Raw genomic sequence first — 19,985 nt, forward strand, 5'->3', positions numbered from 1 at the left:
CACATTCCACAGGCCAAAAGCTAACCAGCAATGAAACCAAAAAAACAAACTCAAAAGAAACCAACGTAAAATTACAAAGCATGGGTTTCTGGATGTTGCATTCGGGAGTGTAAACGCCCTCACATCACGTCACAGCTGCAACGCACTGACCAGCACAAACCAACCTGGACCACATTACAAGTTCAAGACGGTCTAAACCGGTCTTTTCAGTTTGGTAGATAGACTCTTCGGTCTAGTTTTGATTTTAGCACCAGAACTGCCACAAAACAAACTGTATTATTATAGCTGCATTTCCAAAACAGTTTGGTACTTTGGAGTCCACATTAACTGCCCTAAATTTGCACCCTTCAACACAGAGCCCCCAAAAGTACTTGGTCATGGAAAAATGAGATGGGAGGATTATTATTATTTTTTTTTTTCAATAATTTTCAATTTTCAATACCTTTGTGTTCTCTTTCAAAAGTATTGTTTTCTGATAAACTTTGCGTTCACTTGCAAATATTTTTGAGCTCTCCCAAAACACTTAGTGTTCGCTTGCTTACGTATTGCGTTCCTCTTGAGAAATTTTGTGATTGCTCGCAAAAGTGTTGCTTTTCCCAAAGAATATGTGTTCACTCGCAAAACATTTGCATTGCATCTTTAAAAAGTACTGCATTTCCCAAATACATTTTGCATTCGCTTGCAAAACATTTGTTCCCTTAAGAAATTTTGCATTTGCTCACAAAACACATTCTTTTGCAAAAGTATTGCATCGCCCTGAGAAATTTAGAGTTTTTTGCGTTCTCTTGCAAAAGTATTGCTTTCCCGACAAAAATGTAAGTTAGCTTGCAAAAGTGTTGCATTGCCCCAAGAAACTTTGTTCAATTTTGCATTCCCTTCCAAAAATGTTGCGTCCCCCAGGAATTTTTTTTTGCATTCGCTCACAAAAACATTACATTCTCCCAATAACATCTCTTTGCTAGTAAAATTTTGGCCTTTTCTATTGAACCCCCCCCCCCCCCACCACCACAAAAAAATGTTTGCCTTCACTCGCAAAAATTCATATTTTATTATTAAATTCAATATTATTAATTAACTCATATTATTCCCATCAAAATAATAAACTAAAAGTTCTGTAAGAGAGCGCAGACGTTTTCCAAGTGAACGCAAACTTTTTTGGGGGAATGAAAAAGATTTGTAAGCAAATGCAAAGTTTCTCAGTACAACGGAAAAAGTTTGCAAGAACTTCGCATAAGCATTAACAACTTTTTTTCCTCCTCACACATTTTTTCCCCCATCACCATATCTCATGTGCTCTGCACTTCAGTGACATTTTGATGGCTGCTAAACTTAAATCACTTAAAAAAAAAATCAGAATGTATAAAAAAAAATACTGAATATTGAACTGAAAAATAATAGTAAGGACTAGTTCTGATCCGCCAGTTAGCACTACCACGATGATTACAATAACGGCATTTCATTTTAACTTAAGGAAGACAGTCTAAATTGCGTAAAAGTGGTTCAGCTGTGGCTAAAGGACTGAGGAATTTCATGGGGTTTGGTGGAATGGGGGGGGGTCGGGTCACTTACAAGGAGATGTGGGTGAGGTGAGTCCGCCGTCGGGGGGCGTGCTGCTGGGTTTAGAGTCTGGCATTGGGAGGGGCACTGGACGCGCCACAGGGGGGGGTGGAGGCAGCAAGAAGGAGCCCGGCATTTTGCTCTGGCCGCTCCCGTTCGGCTGCAGATGACACAAACAGGGTAAGGAGTACGGACACGCCCGACACCCCGCAAATGAAGAAAACAACAACGCAGGCTTGCCCCGAAAAAAAAGAATGGGGGGGGGAGTGGCTGGTAGGGGAGAGTGTTGAGAGGGAAACAACCAAAAGGATGAATGTCTGTTTGCTTTGGTTTATGAAGGGGTGTGTTTGAGTTGGTGTGTGCTGACTTCACCACAGGCACAGACAGGAGCAGTGGAGGAGCAGGAGAAATATAATGAAGGTCTTTAGGCAGAAGGTGAAGAAGAAGAAATGGACACACGAATGGTGAGGTGAGTTTGGTCCATGGAATGATTTAAAAAAAAAAAACAAGCCACGTTCACAACGCTGGAAAATGGCACAAGCAGAACAGAGGAGGGGATGCGCACTTCGCTGAAACACACAGAGGTCGTCAGCTGTTGCGCAGATGGGTTTAATCGTGGAAGTGGACAGAGAAGGAGAGATTAACTCAAGATCATCTAGACAAGCACAAGATACATAACAGTGACCGATCAGTCGGCCTCAAAGACAAGGAACGCACACATTCGTTTGAGGTTACTGTAGACAAGTTATCACACAAGGAGCTTGTTTCACGTTTAAAGAAGTACGAATAGAAATAAAATCGCTGATAATGTTAGTTTCCCAAATGTTATGATTTTATGAATCATTAAATAATCTAATTTTTTGCTTTAAAAAAATGCCATTTTTTCCCCACCAGTGGTTAGGATTTGATTTAAGGTATGTAGCAATTATAGATAAAATAAATGAGAATTAAATGTTATGAAATGTACGTTAAATATGACATAACCTCACTTATATAAACGGTTTATATAAAGTTAATTAGAATGACCACAGAGTAACCCAAGCCCTTAAAGAAAACATTATTAAAGGGGTCATGAATTGAGAAATCAACTTTTACTTGAGTTTTTGATATATAAGAGGTCATCGTATGTGACAGCAAAAACATGGCAAGTGTAAAGTACTGAAAGTACAGAAGATGATTCAAATGTGAATGGACTGAACAGTTTGAGTGAGTGAGTGAGAGGCTACTATCTTTGTTATGGATGTTGGTTTACAGTTTAACGTAAGTTTGCTTTAGCCTAACTTATTTTAAAGATCTGAGTTAAAATATCTATTGTTGCTTTTACTATGGCTATAAAGATCACGCAAAATAATATTCAAACTTACCGTATTTTCCAGACTATAAATCACACTTTTTTTCATAGTTTGGCTGGTGCTGCGACTTATAGTCAGGTGCGACTTATTTATCAAAATTAATTTGACATGAACCCAGAGAAATGAACCAACAGAAAACATTACCGTCTCCATCAGCCAGAGAGCGCTCAATGCTGCTCAGTGTCCTGTAGTCTACCCCTAATAAACAGAGCGCCCTCTCGCGGCTGTAGACGGTAATGTTTTTTCTTGATTCTTGGTTCTAAATAAATGTGACATAGTCCAGTGCGACTTGTATGTTTTTTTCCTCATCATGATGTATTTTTGGACTGATGCGACTTATACTCAGGTGCGACTTATAGTTAGAAAATCTAAGTATAAAAATATTAATGCAGACAGATCTAATAATTTAATCTGCAATTAGGTAAAGAGATCCAGGCTGGAGATGAGCAGAAACAGTTGATTTGGATGGCAGACTTGGAGATCCAGATTTGTTTGTTTGTTCAATTGTTTTTAATATTCAGTAGGCTAAGTTCTTCTGAATCTAAATGCAAAATTGTCTGAATAAAACAGACTACTAGGGGAAATAATCTGAATATTTATCACGTGACAATCTTTTGACTATTTTAATAAAAGCAACAATAATATAATGATTGAAATAATAATAATTTGTATATATAGGTTAGTGGCCCTTGGCTTGGTATTGTTGGCTGAATTAGTCCCTCTCTGAAAACTAATAGAGGAACCCTGGCATAACATACTGTAAGTTCCAGAACTGAAAACCTCCTTGTTACTGAAATAAAAGCTTTTATTGACACCAGGCCCAGTGAACGCCAGATCCTGGAGAGTGCCTATGAATGACGTAATAGTTCATTTGACACTGGGTTTGCAGAGAGACAGATTAAAAAGCAATGCTTTTTCAAAGGACGTAGCTTGTCAAACAGACACAGACAAAGTTATTAACTATGCAAAAACTGTTATCCAATCAGAGCAGTGGGTGTTTACTTCCACTTCTTCAATGCGGGACGCCCATAAAAACCCAGTGTTTCTCAAGCAGGCCTCAAAACCAGGGTAGAAAATATCCTATTACTTACTGATTTTGATGATTTTGAATGTAAAAACCATGTGAACGTCATAAGCAGACCTCAGACAACAATATAAAATAATAATACAAAAGCCAGTTCATGACCCCTTTAATGTGTTTTTGGATACTCGCTAACAGCAAAACTGCAATCTTAGCTTTGTTAAATGCAACAGTTGTCTTCACAATGGTGAGCTCAAGCTTAGGTTCCTTAAAATGCTTGATAAGATTAGTTTTACAGAGAAAAGATAAAATAAAAGTTTATTTTATAGTTGTGGCTTTGGTTGAATGGGGACAATGTGTTTGCTAAATATCTCCTCTTAGTTTTGTTTCATCAACATTAGGTTTTAAAGGATGGATAAAATTTAATTTTCATAATTTATTTTCTTAAAACAATGGCATACTGTACAGTATATACCCTGTATTTCCCAATCATTTAACAAATAGTATTTGAAACAGTATGCAGCGAGCAATGATAAATGTTTATTCAGCAGAATGTGACAAGGCTACATTCTAAATGGAATACTAGTGTAAAGATTCCTGAAGGATGAACACTGCATTGTGGGATACAGTTTGCCATTCCCAGTATTCACTATAAACCAACCAGAGAACATCTGGATAAAACAGTAAACATTTTTTGCAATATGTACAGCAAAGCAAATGACGTACACAAGCAATTAACTGACCCCAATGTCTCAGATCATCACTCCCCAGTGAGGTCACTTCCTCTTACCTGACCACTAGCCTGGCCTGATCCGTCGGAGCACACAAACTGCACAAACTCCTTGAGCGGGTCCTGTCCCGGGTGGTGGTGGTATCGGATGGTGGGATGGGTGAAGTATGGGCTGGACTGCTGTATGATGGAGGGTGAGGGGAAGTGCAGGGAGGAAGCTGAGGCACGGGGACTTCCTGCTGACAGACAGATACACACAGAGAGAGAAGTCAGTGATGCATACTGTGTTAGGATAAGTGCTAGCAGTAGATCAGTAATGACAGAGACTGACACACAAGGATACAATAAATGACATGAGATGGAAGTGATGGTAATCAATTCAGGAAAATTGTGTGTGTGTGTGTGTGTGTGTGTGTGTGTGTGTGTGTGTGTGTGTGTGTGTGTGTGTTTACAACAATTAGAGACAAAGCTGTTCCCAAAACAGAGCCAAACCTGACAAAACCTCCACTGATTGATCCTACGGGACATTCTCATGGATAAAAATGATTTATAAATATATAAAATTTGAATTTATGAAAGTTTTATTTTAGTGGTTAGGATTTGGGTTAAGATTTTACTTTGAAGTAATTATTGTTAGCTTAATATAAAAACAATAAATGTGCAATAAATGTGTGAAACCAAACAAAGCATTACAAAAAATGCAACAAGTATTAATAAATTATATATATTTATGTACATTTAAAATATATATTATATATGTGACCCTGGACCACAGAACCAGTCTTAAGTGTCAATTTGCAGAAATTGATATTTATACATCATCTGAAAGCTGAATAAATAAGCTTTCCATTGATGTCCATGATCGGACAATATACAGAATGGCTGAGATACAACTATTTGAAAATCTGGAATCTGAGGATGCAAAAAAATCTAAATACTGAGAAAATCACCTTTAAATTTGTCCAAATAATTCTTAGCAATGCATATTACTCAACAAAAATTAAGTTTTGATATTTACGGCAGGAATTGTACAAAATATCTTCATGGAACATGATCTTTACTTTATATCCTAATGATTTTTGGCATGAAAGAAAAATCTATAATTATGACCCATACAATGTTTTTTTTTTTTTTGGGGGGGCTATTGCTAAACATATACCCCAGCGAGGTCACATACTGTATACTTATCTCTTTCTGTGATCTCTTTCATTCCCACTCTTAATTTCTCACAAGCTCAAAATGATGTAGACAGACACAAACACGCTCTCCAAGTGAAAACATGCTCTCTTAATTGTGATTATCATAATATTTAATCAAGGATGTGACGATTTTTAATACAAATTTCCGTAAACTCTTTACATTGACAAATATGCCAACTAGGTTTTGACCATAAATGAGCAAGAGATTGCTTCAAGTTGAACTTTGGTTGCAGATATAGACGACAGCTTAGACATTAATTGAACTGTAGGAAATGGTATGAATGCACAGATAAACTAAATAAATTTAAAGCATGTGCAATGGGGAAAAAATGCATTTTTGTATCAGCACAAACATAACGTGAACAAACTGCAGTAGTTCTTGATAAGTCATGACACGCTCTCATTTGCATGAAGAATAACATACGACCATCTCCCGACCAGCGAGTGGAGGGGTGAGGGGTCTTGTCCCCTCCAGCCAAGCAGGGCCCCCAGCTGCCCGGGACAGTCTGCCAACTTCCAGAGCCTGCATGTAACCCAGACAGCACTGCGCTCCCAGCCAAAGCCCTGCTTTTCACCCTCTCTGCCAGGCAGACTGCTGTTCCCTCCTCTTCCTCCATTTCTTTCTCGCTTTCATCATCCATCCTTTAATCCCATTAGGGAATGGGATGGAGCCAAGACTTCAAGGAGGAGGCAAATGGCACTGCAAACTACCGCCACCAAAGACCCCCTCCCACCAGGAGTGACTCCACAACAACACATGCCCACACCACGAGAGTGCATCGCAGAACATCACCAGCAATTCATCTGAGCGTATCTATCTATCTATCTATCTATCTATCTATCTATCTATCTATCTATCAGTCAGTTGGTGGGGCTGGTTATCATATTATCAAGTTATAAATGGCTCTCCGAAAAGAAATAATGAATAATTGGTAAATTAGTGTGTATTCATCTAAAAAATCTACTACTACTACTGCAAAAATACACAATTTTATAAAATAAAAAAAAAAAAAAATAGGCACCATTGATGGGATGACAAAAAAATGTGGTTTCTAATTTCAGCAAATTTACAATGTTTGCTTCTCTTTCATCTTGTTTAATCAATAATAGATGATAAAATACTTCAGAACATATTTGAAAAAGCAGTTTTCCAATCCTGTGAGTGGAGTGAGGAGAGTGGATTTGTGCTTTGATCATTGCTGTACAGCATTTATAATAACATCTTATGAGGCAGTGAAAAGACACCTCTAGAGGGGGGAGAATGAAATTTGGAAATGGAGAGACCAATCACCAACCAATCACAGTGACAAACAGACAGACAAAAAAGACAAATCATCCTCGGTGTAGAGGAGAAAGAGGGTGAGGGGTGGGGGACGAATGGCCAATGCCTTCACCCTGACCCAACCATGGTGTAAACACGACCTCGCCTCTCCCCAAAACGTCACCACATCCGACCCCACCAGGGGGCGTGAGGGAGCAGGACAGGAAGGGGAAGGATGTGGGAGGTGGGGTGGGTTTGGGGCTCTGAGCTCTCACCTGGTCTCACACCTGCCAGCATGGGCAGCGGGTGATGGGTGAACGGCATGCGTGCAGACCTCGTATGGCTGGACAGAGCGCTGAAATCGAATTTCCCCGACTTCTTAAGAGAACCAGGCGACGAGAGTCCTGGTAAAAATGGGATCAACAAAATGGCAGAACAGAGATGTGGATTTAATCAAACAGGGTTTTTGCTACTTGAGCTTCATCTAAAAAAATGATCTTATCCATCTCAGCTTCTAAAATACTACAAATTTGCTGATAATGATACTAAAAATGATCTTTTAATCCATAGGTAAGACAATGTTAGGGCTTTTTTGTTTCCTGTGAAATATAGAGAAGCCAGTCACACTGCAGTAATTTTTCCTTGTTTTCCAGTAAAAACACATTTAATAATAAGTATTTGCCAATGAGGGAGAAAAATAAACTTAAATAGAAAAGGAAAATAAATGTATTTTTCTTACCCCACTGTCAAAAATATATATTATGCATTAACTTGTAATGTAATGTTAATAAGATTTTTTTAATAATGTTTGATTCAAGTAAATGCATCTTGTTTTAAGGATGTTAATATAATCATACTGGAAAACAAGAGCTGTGTTTATTCAGTGCCGACAGGTCCAGGGTGCGAGCTTTGCTTTGAAGCAGTGGAGTGCAGGAAAGAGTAGGACGGGGTCGGGACAGGGGTCGGGACAGGGCCGGGGAGGGTCTTTATGCAGCTGTAAGTGGGAAAATAGAGGCTGTGACAGCAGATCTCATAGTAACTCATGTCAGTCAGTCTGTCTGTCTGTCTCATTCAAATCACCAAATCTCAGAGTAAAGAGTACAGTATCAAAGCATGAAAGTCGGGATTTTGCCACCATTTCTCACCGTTTTTACAGTGACGTTGTCAATTTTCCAGGATATATATATATATATATAAATATATATATATATATATAAAAACTACTAGTGATATATCAGAACTTTTCTATTAAAATATATTTTAAAATGCAATTTATTCCTATGATGGAAAGCTGAATTTTCAACATCATTATTCCAGTGTTAAATGACAAATTAAAGTATAAATATTCTTTCAAAAAATAAAAATCTTACTGATTCCAAACCTTTGAACTGTAGTATAGATTAAGTGCTTTATGTATCGACTAATGTCTTATTTTAGTGCTCACTTCCCTTGTTTCTCTCTAAATACTGTACACAATGTTTTAAAACGTTATTGTCGTCCCACTTAATTTAACAAAAAAACTATTTCATAGACAAAGACCAGTATTATTTAATTCATCTGCCACCTTGTTCACTAGATATCAACACCGGCTGTTAAAAACCCTACTGGTCCTCCACTACCTTAAAAATATATTGAAAAAATATATATCGTCTTTAAATCCACAACAAAATAGTTCTGCCATTAGTTAAGAAAAAAAAAAAAAAAACATTCACAATTTACACAACAGTGAGAAACATGTTGAGCCATGTAAAACCAAGACTATAAGCAAAACCTACATCATTTCCAGCTGATTTTGCTTCCATTAGTTTGAAGCGATGGGTTGTTCAGCACTACACGTCTTTAACAAGTTTCTACTGTTCAGCAAAGACAATCAGTTTACAGAAGACGAGCCAATAAGCAAACAATAAAAACAAACAAAAAACATACTATACAAACACTCGAGAGCGTGGTAATGCAAAACAAACTAAATAAAGTCTGCTAAAACCGAACATCACAGAGCAAACATATTTAGTTTAATAACTTGTCTATTTTATGTGAATGTGTTCAGATTGACTCCAGAATTTCAATATACCTAAGAAACCGCATTAGTGATGCCAAACGAACAGGACGACACGTCTTCACAAACCAAATGCTAATGAGTAAACACACGTAAATGCTAGCTGTGTACAGACTCTGACATACAAACACTCTTAAACTTCACTTGGGGAACCAAACCAGAGGCTTTCACTTGACTTTTCAGAGCTGAGGGAAACAGTCAAACACAAGCGCTTCTGTTCCAGTGGCAGGTCCGAACGCTCACGCCAAAACCAGGAGGACGGGGGGGAAACGTGATGTGAGAATGATGAGGGAAATGAAGGGAGAAAGTATGTGATGGTTTGGTCTTCTCATATATAACGCCACATTAATGTGTCGTCCTGATCCTATAAACGTCAAACTGAGGCCGCAGGGCTGCTAGCTTCAGCTGTCCTGAGTTTGGCAGAAATATACGCCAGGCTCACCCAGTGACCCAGAAACACAGCCAAACATGTCAGGACTCGGAGAGGAAGGAAAAAAGGAGTTCACCATCAAATCCTGTGGCTGGTTTTGGGAACAATTATCCTAAGTGGTGATTTAAAAAGCCAATTTAAGATTTTAAAGAGCCGTGTGAGGAAGCCACAAATCTGCTTATTATGCTAATGTCACTTTTGAACAAATATTCGCCTCCCTGAAATAGTTAAATAAAAAAATAAAAAAGAATGATATATGACAACTTAATTGCAAATCATAGATAAAAATACATTTCTTATAAAAAATATATTTCTTTTTTTAGTCCATTTTAAAGTGCAAGGATGGGCAAATTATATACACACACACACACACAAAATGTGTATTAAATATTAATAATATTATAAGATAAGAGAGGATGTAGCTACATCAAAACATCAGAGTTGCAGCTGACAGTTTCCATGACTTTGCCTGCACATTAGCCTGTGTGTGTGTGTGTGTGTGTGTGCGTGTGTGTGTGTGTGTGTGTGTAAAATCATAGGTTGTGTGTTATTTCTCGGTGTCCCGATGCTCAGGCAGACTGGCAGCCAGTCAAACGCTCCCTTGACCTCCCTTGTCAAAAAACGCCAAATATACCGCCTCACACTACACACACTCTCTTAATCAGACACACACATTCACTGTCCAACCATCAGAAAGTCCCACCTCCACAAGACACAAATCCAAGTACAAATCAGCTTTACCATGAACTTACAGTATTGACACACTCACGTTCTCGGGTCTTTTGCTTTTGAGCTTTTTCAGTTGATTTATGCCGATTAAACAGTTTAAACCTTTTAATAAAAATCATTGAATATACACTACTGAAATCATGACTGATTGTCAAAAAATACTTTTCATTAATTCTACTCTAAAAATAGATTACTTGTCAATTAAATATTTGTGCATTTAATATATATATATATATATATATATATATATATATATATATATATATATATATATATATATATATATATATATATATATATATATATATATATATATATATATATATTTATTTATGACTACTGTGGTCAATCAATTTTCCCTAAATAATTTTACACTCAAAAAGACAAATTTCCTGCCAATTAAATGTTTTTAAAAATATATTATATATAACATATAACTTAATAGCTTTATATATATATATATATATGCGCATATACAAACACACACAATGGAAACTTCCTTAACTTTTGTAATCAATTAATTTTGTAAATAATTTTCTGAAATTTACTCAAAAAGACTAAAAATATTAAAAAGACTGCTTGTCAAATAAATGTACTTATTTTAAAATATTTTTAAATCGGTTAAAATTACAATGGAAAGTTGCATTACTTTAATCAATCAACTTTTGAATTAATTTCGGTAATTTTCTATGGTTGTCCATGCCTGTGGGAGCCCTGTTCACTGCCTGACCCTCTCAACGTCAGCAAAACCATCACAAACAGATGTTTACAGACAAAGTGGTGCAGTCTAACAAGGTGACAGAGAGTGCAGGAGAATGAAAGATAGGAGGGGATGATATTTGTGTCATCCCAGAGCGAGAGAAAGCGATCGGGGCGTATGAATGAAACGCGAGTGGGTTCACAGGCTGCTGGTGTACTACGGGTGACACCGGATTTAATGATAAATGACACCGTCACCTTGCAGCGTTGCCAGAGCCTCATTCAGGTGGTGAATCACCTTTAGAGAGTAGCGCGGTTCACACTCACACACACACACACACACACATGCTCGGAGCGCCACCAGCGCCTTCATCTGCGTAACAGATGTCTTCTGTAACCTCGTAGCTCCCAACGCTGTCGACACATGGAGGAGCCATCTGGAGCAGAGCTCTGGTGCGCCACAGACTGTGTGTGTGTGTGTGTGTGTGTGTACAGGGGTGGGTGTAAATATGTGTGTGTTTGTTGTGTATTCCCATGACATCAGGAGCACCTGAGCATGCTGGCATTTTTTTGGTGGGATTTACCCATGTTTCCCTAGATTAAGATCTGTGTGACTGTGTGTTGATCATGACGTGGGCGGCAGTGAATGTGATTAGATGTAGGCGGACCCTCGGGCCTGAAACGTATCCTTTAAAAGTACACAAGTTGCCGTTGTAAACACACAGCATGCATTCTTACATTACTGTCGCTATTCCGTCATAATCCATTTTTGCATACCTGAGGGGGTGATAGTTTTACCATCAAATGTCTGTGCCATCAGAGTCAATGTGAAACGCCCGGTCTGATGGATTTCAGAGCGAAACAGGATGTTCAGGGAGGAAACAAAATGTAAGCAGGTCTTTATTCATTTACCAGTGGTAAATAATTGGATAGTTGGAATACTGTGCGTTGACACATTTTGTACAAAAAGACTAGGAAAATCTATTAGGAAAGTGAATAAAAATGTCAACAGTTAAACTAGCAAGATTCTCTTAAAACGTTATGCTGGAATGACAATAGCTGAGCTAAAAAAGACAACTGACTGTAAGAGACGTACAGTATCTGCGGTGCCATGCTATGAATTGCGTTCTAACAATTTGTGGAATGCAACGAGGCGTGAAATTGAGCTTGTGTTTGTATTTAGTTGAGTATATTTCAGACATTACAGCATATACTGGTTTAAAATCTCAAAAGCGTGCTGAATAAACAGCTGAGATATTGCTTATAGCATGTAAAGCCCTTTATGCACACACTAATTACAATAAATCCTGCATGAAGAAGAAACAAACAAAAACAATATCTGGTAAGGCAACACAATAGCCATGTCTGTAAGTGTTTATGTTTGGGAATACTGTGGAAATCAGGATTTGGACTTCAGCTTCGGTCCAAAGGGATCCTATATCACAATCTAACACAAGCAATGGATGTACGGAGAGACCTCTGACATACAAAACAAAATGAAAGCACATTCACAGGCCTCAAAACACACGCCACCTCCGAGCACCGGAAAATCAGCAAATCAGAGAGAAGAGCTGGGATGTGTGATGCAGCAGAGAGGTTGAAAGACAGACAGAGATAAGAGACATTTCATTATAATATGAGGGTAATGTGGTCTAACCATGGTAAGGAAACTGCACGCCATCGTTTTCGTGTTTTATCTTCCTCTCCTGCATACTGGCCAAATGGTGCTGCACTGAAAACCCAAACAGGGGAAAAGCATAGAGTTAACAATAACAGAGAGAGGGAGAGACTGAGGTATATTGGAGAAATCAGAAAAATTGGGATCACTGTTGAAACATTACTAAGACATAATCACTATTTACACTTTAGAAAACATCATATGCATGAGGTCTAAGACATTATTGCTTACTGTCTACCAGAATCAACACATGCTAAGTGCACTAAAACAGTCGAGGTGGCAGAATATCAAATGAGCATTGGCTGCATCACAATTCACATACTGTCCATACTAAGTATTTGCAATATAAAAATGAGTGTCACAACTGGCATACCATGGATATTAAGTAGTATGTAAGTGAAAAATAAGTGTTGATTCAATACTATCCATACTACTATGCAAGCGATAATCAGGAGTTACAACTGACATACTAAACATACTTAGTATGCAAGCTAAAAATGAGTGTCAATCTGCATACTACACATACTAAGTAGTATACAAGTGAAAAAATAGTTTACATTTGCATTCTATCTTTTATAAATAACATTTCAGTGTAAACTATAAAACATTACATATAAATTATGTGACGATCATCACATGCATGCATGAATTAAGAGTGATTTTAAGTGCTTTTTAGAGTTTTGTCAGCTGTGAGCCCCAAACAAATCCAGCTAACAGATCATTTAACACGCACATGATTCTAGCTGTCCAATCGTAAGACTATTCAATATTTTTGCAGTCTACTGAGGTATGAGAAGATGGTGGGCAAGCACAGAGAGCAAGCAAAAGAGAGAGATTTATGGGTTAATGGATAAAATGAAGGAAAAGTCTGGCCCTTCACACAGCCCTTGTGTCCACAAACGACTCAAACATGAGTCACAATTGGATCTGATAGGTTCAGAGGTTCACATATTTCTTTTGACAAAAACAAAAAAAACAAGCCTTTGAGGGATAATCATGCAATTTATGATTGCGTTATGTAGATTTATAAACAAATATCTTTTTCAACAGCACTGGTCTAGGTGAGAGGAGGTCAAGCAGAGTGAGTGAAGAGCCAGAGGGCTGCTGGGTAAAGTGGCTGTACCTGCATCAACATCATTGGGCCAGCCGCTGGGCTGGGACGCTCCCGGGGCAGGAGAACGGCCCGAATAGAAGACATCGTCCACTGGGCTCTCCATCTCACTGTCATCAATGGATTTACGCTTGTTGGAGCTGAAACAGAAGAGAAGAGAGAAGGTTAGGGGGTTTAACTTAATGTGATAGCTAGAAGGTTTGCATGTTGTGTACTGAGAAACAGCTGAAAATTCCCACATAGTAATGATACAAAGTTATTTAGATAGTAGTGAACTTGATTTGAACTTTTCTAGACTGTTTTCTTGACCTCAAAATGGGAATGTTTCAAAGCAACAGTGTACCCAAACATTTGCTGAATATTTACTCACCCTCAGGCCATCCAAGATGTAGATGGGTTTGTTTCTTAATCAGAACAGATATGCTCTGCAGTGAATGGGTGCCGTCAGAATGAGAGTCTAAACAGCTGATAAAAACATCACAATAATCCACAAGTAATCCACACCACTCCAGTCCATCATCTAACATGTTGTGAAGTGAGAAGCTGCTTGTTTGAAAGAGAAAAGTCCATCTTTGTCACTTCTGGCCAAAAAATCTGAAAATCTCTCAAAATATCTGACCAAAATTGTTTGTCTTACAAACATGTGGATTGAGTGGTGTGGATTATTTGTGTATTATTGTGATATTTATATCTGTTTGGACTCTCATTCTGACGGCACCCATTCACTGCAGAGGATACATTGGTGTGCGAGTGATGCTACATTTCTCAAAATCTGTTCAGATGAAGAAACAAACTCATCTACATCTTGGATGGCCTGAGTACATTTAAAGACCATTTACATTTTTGTCTAAAATGATTCCTTTAAATACAAATTATTACTCTATAAAAACATTGCAATAGAAATTTGCTTTAAAACAGTCCACTCAAAATCCTCAGTTTCAAGAACACATGTTTATCTTAGCAGAATGAGACATTAGATGAGCAAAGACAGCAGAGCTAAAAGTGAATCAGACGACAGGAAGTGTGGAGTACCTCCGCGGGAGACAGGCATACAACTCCATCTCAGTCCTGCAGCGTTAGAAACACGACGACAAGACAAGAGAGAAGGGACAAGAGAACAGAGAGGTGAAGAGACAAAAAGGACAGCAATCAAACAGGTGACAGGCAGAGAAAATAGATAGACAGAAATATTTACAAAGAGGAAAGCAAAAGGGTAGGGAAAAAGATAGACAGAAATATATACAGAGAAAGAGGAAAGCAAGAACGTGTGAGTGCTACCAACATGCATTAAACTACTAAACTAGAGACAGATTGATTGTATAGCTGTTTGAAGACATGAAAGTTTATTAGTTTTGAAAAAAATCTAATTATGCATATGCAAATGTATTAAATAGATTTTAGGAAAAAAAATCTTTCATAAAAGAAAAAAAAGAAAGAAATGCACCTGATAATGAACTATAGGAAACAACAGACAAAGTTAAAATTGCTTGAGAGAAGAGGGTTTTCAATCTGGGGATGGAAAAGATGGCTAGCAGGTCCATAGAAAAATTGAAATTAAATACAATTAAATAATAACAGAAAATAAAAAATAGTACATATTTTGACATTATTATGGTTTCATTTTGCTTTCTAAAGAATGATAAGAAACCATGAAATTTACCAGAATTATATACGTCAATTATATTTTATTATTTGATATTTACATTTTAGTAGGAAGCCCAGATTCATTTGGCATCAAAAAATGTAAAACAAAAAAACACCTCCTGGCATAGAATGAAAGGAAAGTGAGCTGTGTGTGTGTGTGTGTGTGTGTGTGTGTGTGTGTGTGTACCTGGTCGATGGCGTAGACGTAATAGAGCGGCGACCCAGGTTGATGTTGTAATATCCTGGACTGTCGAGGTCGGCCAGAGAGAAGTTGGGTCCGGTTGCTGTGGCAACTGGTGCTGAATTAGATACAGACAGAGAGAAGTCAGATTAATCAATCCCATCATCCATCTCTGTTCTCATGACAACATAATAAAACATTTCTTCATGTCAGATTTAAGTATAACAGAAATCATTGAAGGTTCTCCAATACCACAAGTTCATAAGTCTTTTTAGTTATTATAATCTTTTTTTTTTTTTGGAATAAAAGGAGTGTGTTTTATATATAAAGCAGTAATACCTTTATTCAACAAAGATGCATTGAATTGATCAAAAGTGACAGTAAAGAAATGTATGATGTAACAAAGGATTTATATTGCAAATAAATTATTTTGAAAGTTCTTTTGAACTTTTTATTCATCGAAGAATCCTGTAACAAACTGTACAATAGTTTCCACAACAAAATGAAACAGCAAAACTGTTTTCAACATTGATAAATCAGCATATTAGACTGATTTCTGAAGGATCATGTGACACTGAAGACTGGAGGAATGATGCTGAAAATACAGCAATATTTTCATATTGTTTTATTTGTAGGCTTTTTGGGGCTTTTTATTTGTGTTCCTGATATAATTTTTTAGGATTATAATAATAAGAAAAGCCTTTTTAGTATTTTCGGTGATTGTTCAGAAAGACGCTGCTCATGTGACTTACTCTGTGACACACGGACCAACTCCGCCACGTTCCATACGCCTGACGTCACGAAGCAGTCCTGGAAACTCAAGTGCCCTGGAGAGAAAGAGAGGCCAGAAATGAACACACACTACACCGACAAATTATACTGAAAAAAAAAAAATCCTCATATTTACTTCTCTGCACCTGTCAAACACACGCACACACAAAATAAACTGGACTCAATTGTCATAAAAAGGCAGAGAGCATATAATTACAGTCTTCAGTTGGCATATGTTCTCCGTCTCGAAGGAATAACAGGCTACCCCGTACTTATGGTTAACTCCAAACCAGCTCCAATCTCAGCTGAAACTTAATGAGGACACTAAAATGCTTTATGTCATACTTAAGTGTGTGAGTGTGTGTGTAGCTGCATACATATATACAAACCTGTTTGCTTTCGCTGTGCATATGGGCTTTCAATATGTACTTTTGTGTGTGGGGGCAAAAAGGGTGAATGAGGCATGCTTCCACACCCATCTGTAGTGCTGGCTGAGGTCAGCGTGTGTGTGTGTGTGTGTGCTGGTTAACCGCAGCGAGGCCAGCACATGAGCTCAGTGTCACCAGCGCCGCAGCCATGTGGTTCCCATCAGCCAATCATGGAGTGATTTATGAGCATTTCGCCATTCTCCGTGACAGCCAGGATAGAAACATTTTACTATAATAAACTCAGATGGAAATGGCTTTCGCGCACTCTCCGTGTTGGTGTGCATGGGACATTATTATGGTAAATAAGGCGGCTTACAGTATCAATCGGGCTGTATTTGTGTGTATGGAGGTCCAGGGAGAGTGCGGCTCTCCCACAGATCCATCTGCTGACTGGCAGGCGGAAAGGAAAATAATGGCTGACGGGTTGATTGTGTAGCGCTGGGATTTCATCACAACGTTTCCACCACTGCTAACCAGAGCTTACGCGCGCGCAGCCTTTACTGACAACTTCAGATGCAATTCTACTGAGGATTTAAGTGGACTACTTCTTAAACAATAAGGGCGCTTCAATAGTTTCTGCAGAGTTTAAGGTTCAGCAAAGAAAGAAGCTTGTAGAAAGCATGAATAATGAATTTGCAGTGCAGAAGAACCATTTTTAGTTCAACAGTTCAGTAAGCAATTCTTAAAAGAACCTTTTTTTAGTGTAAAGAACATCCCCTAAAGAACCTTCTTCCACTATAAAAATATTTTGTGCAATGGAAAGGCTTTTCATGAAACCAAAATGGCAATAAAGAACATATCCAAAATAGAAAGTTCCAAAAGTTCAATTTTTAGTTCCCAAAGAAGCTCTCAGTTAAAAGTTCTTAAAAGAACCTTTCTTTTCTTCTGAAGAACATTTCAAGAATCTGAAGAACCTTTTGTGGAATGTGGAATTTTGTGGAATTCCACCATGGTTCCATAAAGATCATTTCCATTGGAAAAAAAAAAAAGTTATTTGGAGTGGAAAAAGGTTCTTTAGATGGTTCTTCACTCAAAAACGACTCAAAGGGAGCAAACTTAGCAAACTGAAAAGGTTATATGGAGATATTTCAAAAACAGAGTTTGTCTGTCGAAATGGAGGTAGAATTTTTATAGTGTATTATTATAAGCATCTTAATAAACAGTTCTTTGGGAAACCAAGAACTCCTTCTTGGTTCATCAAGGCACATTTATTTTAAATTAAAATGAATTTGAGTAAATGAAGACTTTAATTTCTGGGCTGAATGGCATTTTAGAATCTTTGAGTGTGTAGTTGTGAGAGTGTGTGTGATTTTCATTTTGCTTGACCCACCATTGGGCGGAGGCTTGATGTCTGCTTCTCCTTGTTGGTTGGAGTTATCCGACTGTCCAGATTCTGCAAAGACGACAAAGAAACAGAGAGAGAGAGAGAGAGAGAAAGACAGGAGAGGGAAAAAGAGAGCAGATTAAACATGGGACGGCTGGGTTCAGTCCAAAGGTGCCTGAATCAATTAGCAGATGTAGAACATTCTATAGATTCTCTGCCAGCACATATTCACTGTAGCGCTGAGACGACACAGCTGGAAATAAGACATGCAAAATGTGCTCCGGTTCTGAATCATTTACATGATGTTACTAAATTGAAACCTTTATATCTGAAATCTGATGTTATTAATTGGTATCTGACTTATTTTTAAAAAATAATTTATAATAATAAGTCTCTTATGCTAACCAAAGCTGTATTAATTGAAAAAAAAACATTATCACTAATTAAAATAACTGCTTTCTATTTTTAAATATCTTAAAATGTAATTCATTTCTGCAATGCAAACTTAAATTTTCAGCATCATTACCCCAGTCTTCAAGGTCATTTGATCCTTCAGAAATTATTAAAATATTTTGATTTGCTGCTCAAAAAAATCTTCATCATCAAAGTTGTGAAACTGAGACACAGTTGTTCAGGATTATTTGGTGAATGGAACGTTCAAAAGAACATCTTTTATTTGAAATATAAATCTTTTGTAACATTAAACATTTTTGACTGTCACTTTTGATCAAATAAATGCACCATTGCTTAAAGTATTCATTTAAAAAAATAATAATAATCTTAATTAATGCTGTTGTAAATTTGATAACAGATTAACATTACTATGATTCATACTTTGGGTTGGTTAGTGAACAAATGTTTAGCTTTAAGTATTAAACAAAACAGATTTGAGTAACACCTCGAATTACACGGATTTCAGAATCAAATTCTGCCTTGGTCGATAAACAAAGATTATAATCTATAATTTTATTATAAAAATATCAATATCTACACATAAACCACAAAGAAGTCTTTCGACCATGAAACATTATCTTTATTCCGGCAATGTAGACCCCAGGTGTGTTAAACACAACTGGACTTGATCAGTCGGGTCCAATGAAAAAACGCAGCTTTGTGGTTTGATGTCACTGTTGTCCATTTTAGGCTTGAAGTTGTGCTGCTAATCTAAAATCTATAAATCTGCAAAATATACATCCGAGAGCAGCCTGGTGAAACCCAACTCTGCAGTATAGCTCATAAGATGTAGAAAAAGGCTGGTCCGCAGCCATCGAGTTGTTTGGACAATGTCTCCTTAGGCCTTTTATCTTAGAAAGTATAGCGATCTTGGAGCAAGACCAGACCCATGCGGCTGTTTGAATTGGCTGAGACTCACTAACCCATTTTTTCTATATGCACTGAGGTTTTGATTAACTATAGACTTTAAGAGGAAAGTCACTTAGTTACTTTGCCCTTCCCGTTCAGCCTGCTGTGATTATTGATGAATGTTTCATCTCTTTAGCCAATCATACTTAGTGTTTTTTAGCATGTTTGCTAGTTGCTAGGAGGGTTCTGGATATTCGCTTACAAGCCCAAGTCAAAACAGTCCACACTTCTGTGATATTCTGGTCTCTAGATTTGCCTTGAAATTTAGCAGTAGTGCTGTTTGGCCTTAGCATGCACCGCTAATTATGTGCCGCAGCAGAATGTGGTTTTAAAAACCTACACTATACGTTTTGAAGGAAAAAATGAACACGACAGCCCCCTCTTTCCTTCTTTTCTCTCTCTCGCACCCCCTCGTTCACTTGCTGGTGCTGTTGTATGGAGTCCTGGCAGCC

General features: G+C 37.6%; 1 protein-coding gene across 12 annotated transcripts in view; it reads right to left on the reverse strand.

The window, feature by feature from the left end:
- The window catches only part of LOC113050580 (nuclear factor 1 X-type-like), a 158,984-nt gene that overhangs the window by 9,062 nt on the left and 129,937 nt on the right, over nucleotides 1-19,985 (reverse strand). For 7 of the 12 annotated variants that reach the window (XM_026213692.1, XM_026213719.1, XM_026213735.1 and 4 more), the window contains 9 exons: nucleotides 18,178-18,240; nucleotides 16,401-16,475; nucleotides 15,655-15,766; nucleotides 14,856-14,891; nucleotides 13,836-13,963; nucleotides 12,692-12,766; nucleotides 7,396-7,524; nucleotides 4,721-4,899; nucleotides 1,570-1,717 (listed from right to left, as the gene is read on the reverse strand). In XM_026213692.1, coding sequence (XP_026069477.1) covers nucleotides 1,570-1,717; nucleotides 4,721-4,899; nucleotides 7,396-7,524; nucleotides 12,692-12,766; nucleotides 13,836-13,963; nucleotides 14,856-14,891; nucleotides 15,655-15,766; nucleotides 16,401-16,475; nucleotides 18,178-18,240 — 945 coding nt within the window. The remainder of the gene's footprint in view (nucleotides 1-1,569; nucleotides 1,718-4,720; nucleotides 4,900-7,395; nucleotides 7,525-12,691; nucleotides 12,767-13,835; nucleotides 13,964-14,855; nucleotides 14,892-15,654; nucleotides 15,767-16,400; nucleotides 16,476-18,177; nucleotides 18,241-19,985) is intronic. The other 5 variants (XM_026213782.1, XM_026213703.1, XM_026213728.1 and 2 more) reach the window with 5 other exon arrangements.

This window comes from Carassius auratus, chromosome 3 (assembly GCF_003368295.1).
Source record: "Carassius auratus strain Wakin chromosome 3, ASM336829v1, whole genome shotgun sequence".
NCBI classification, from domain to species: domain Eukaryota; kingdom Metazoa; phylum Chordata; class Actinopteri; order Cypriniformes; family Cyprinidae; genus Carassius; species Carassius auratus.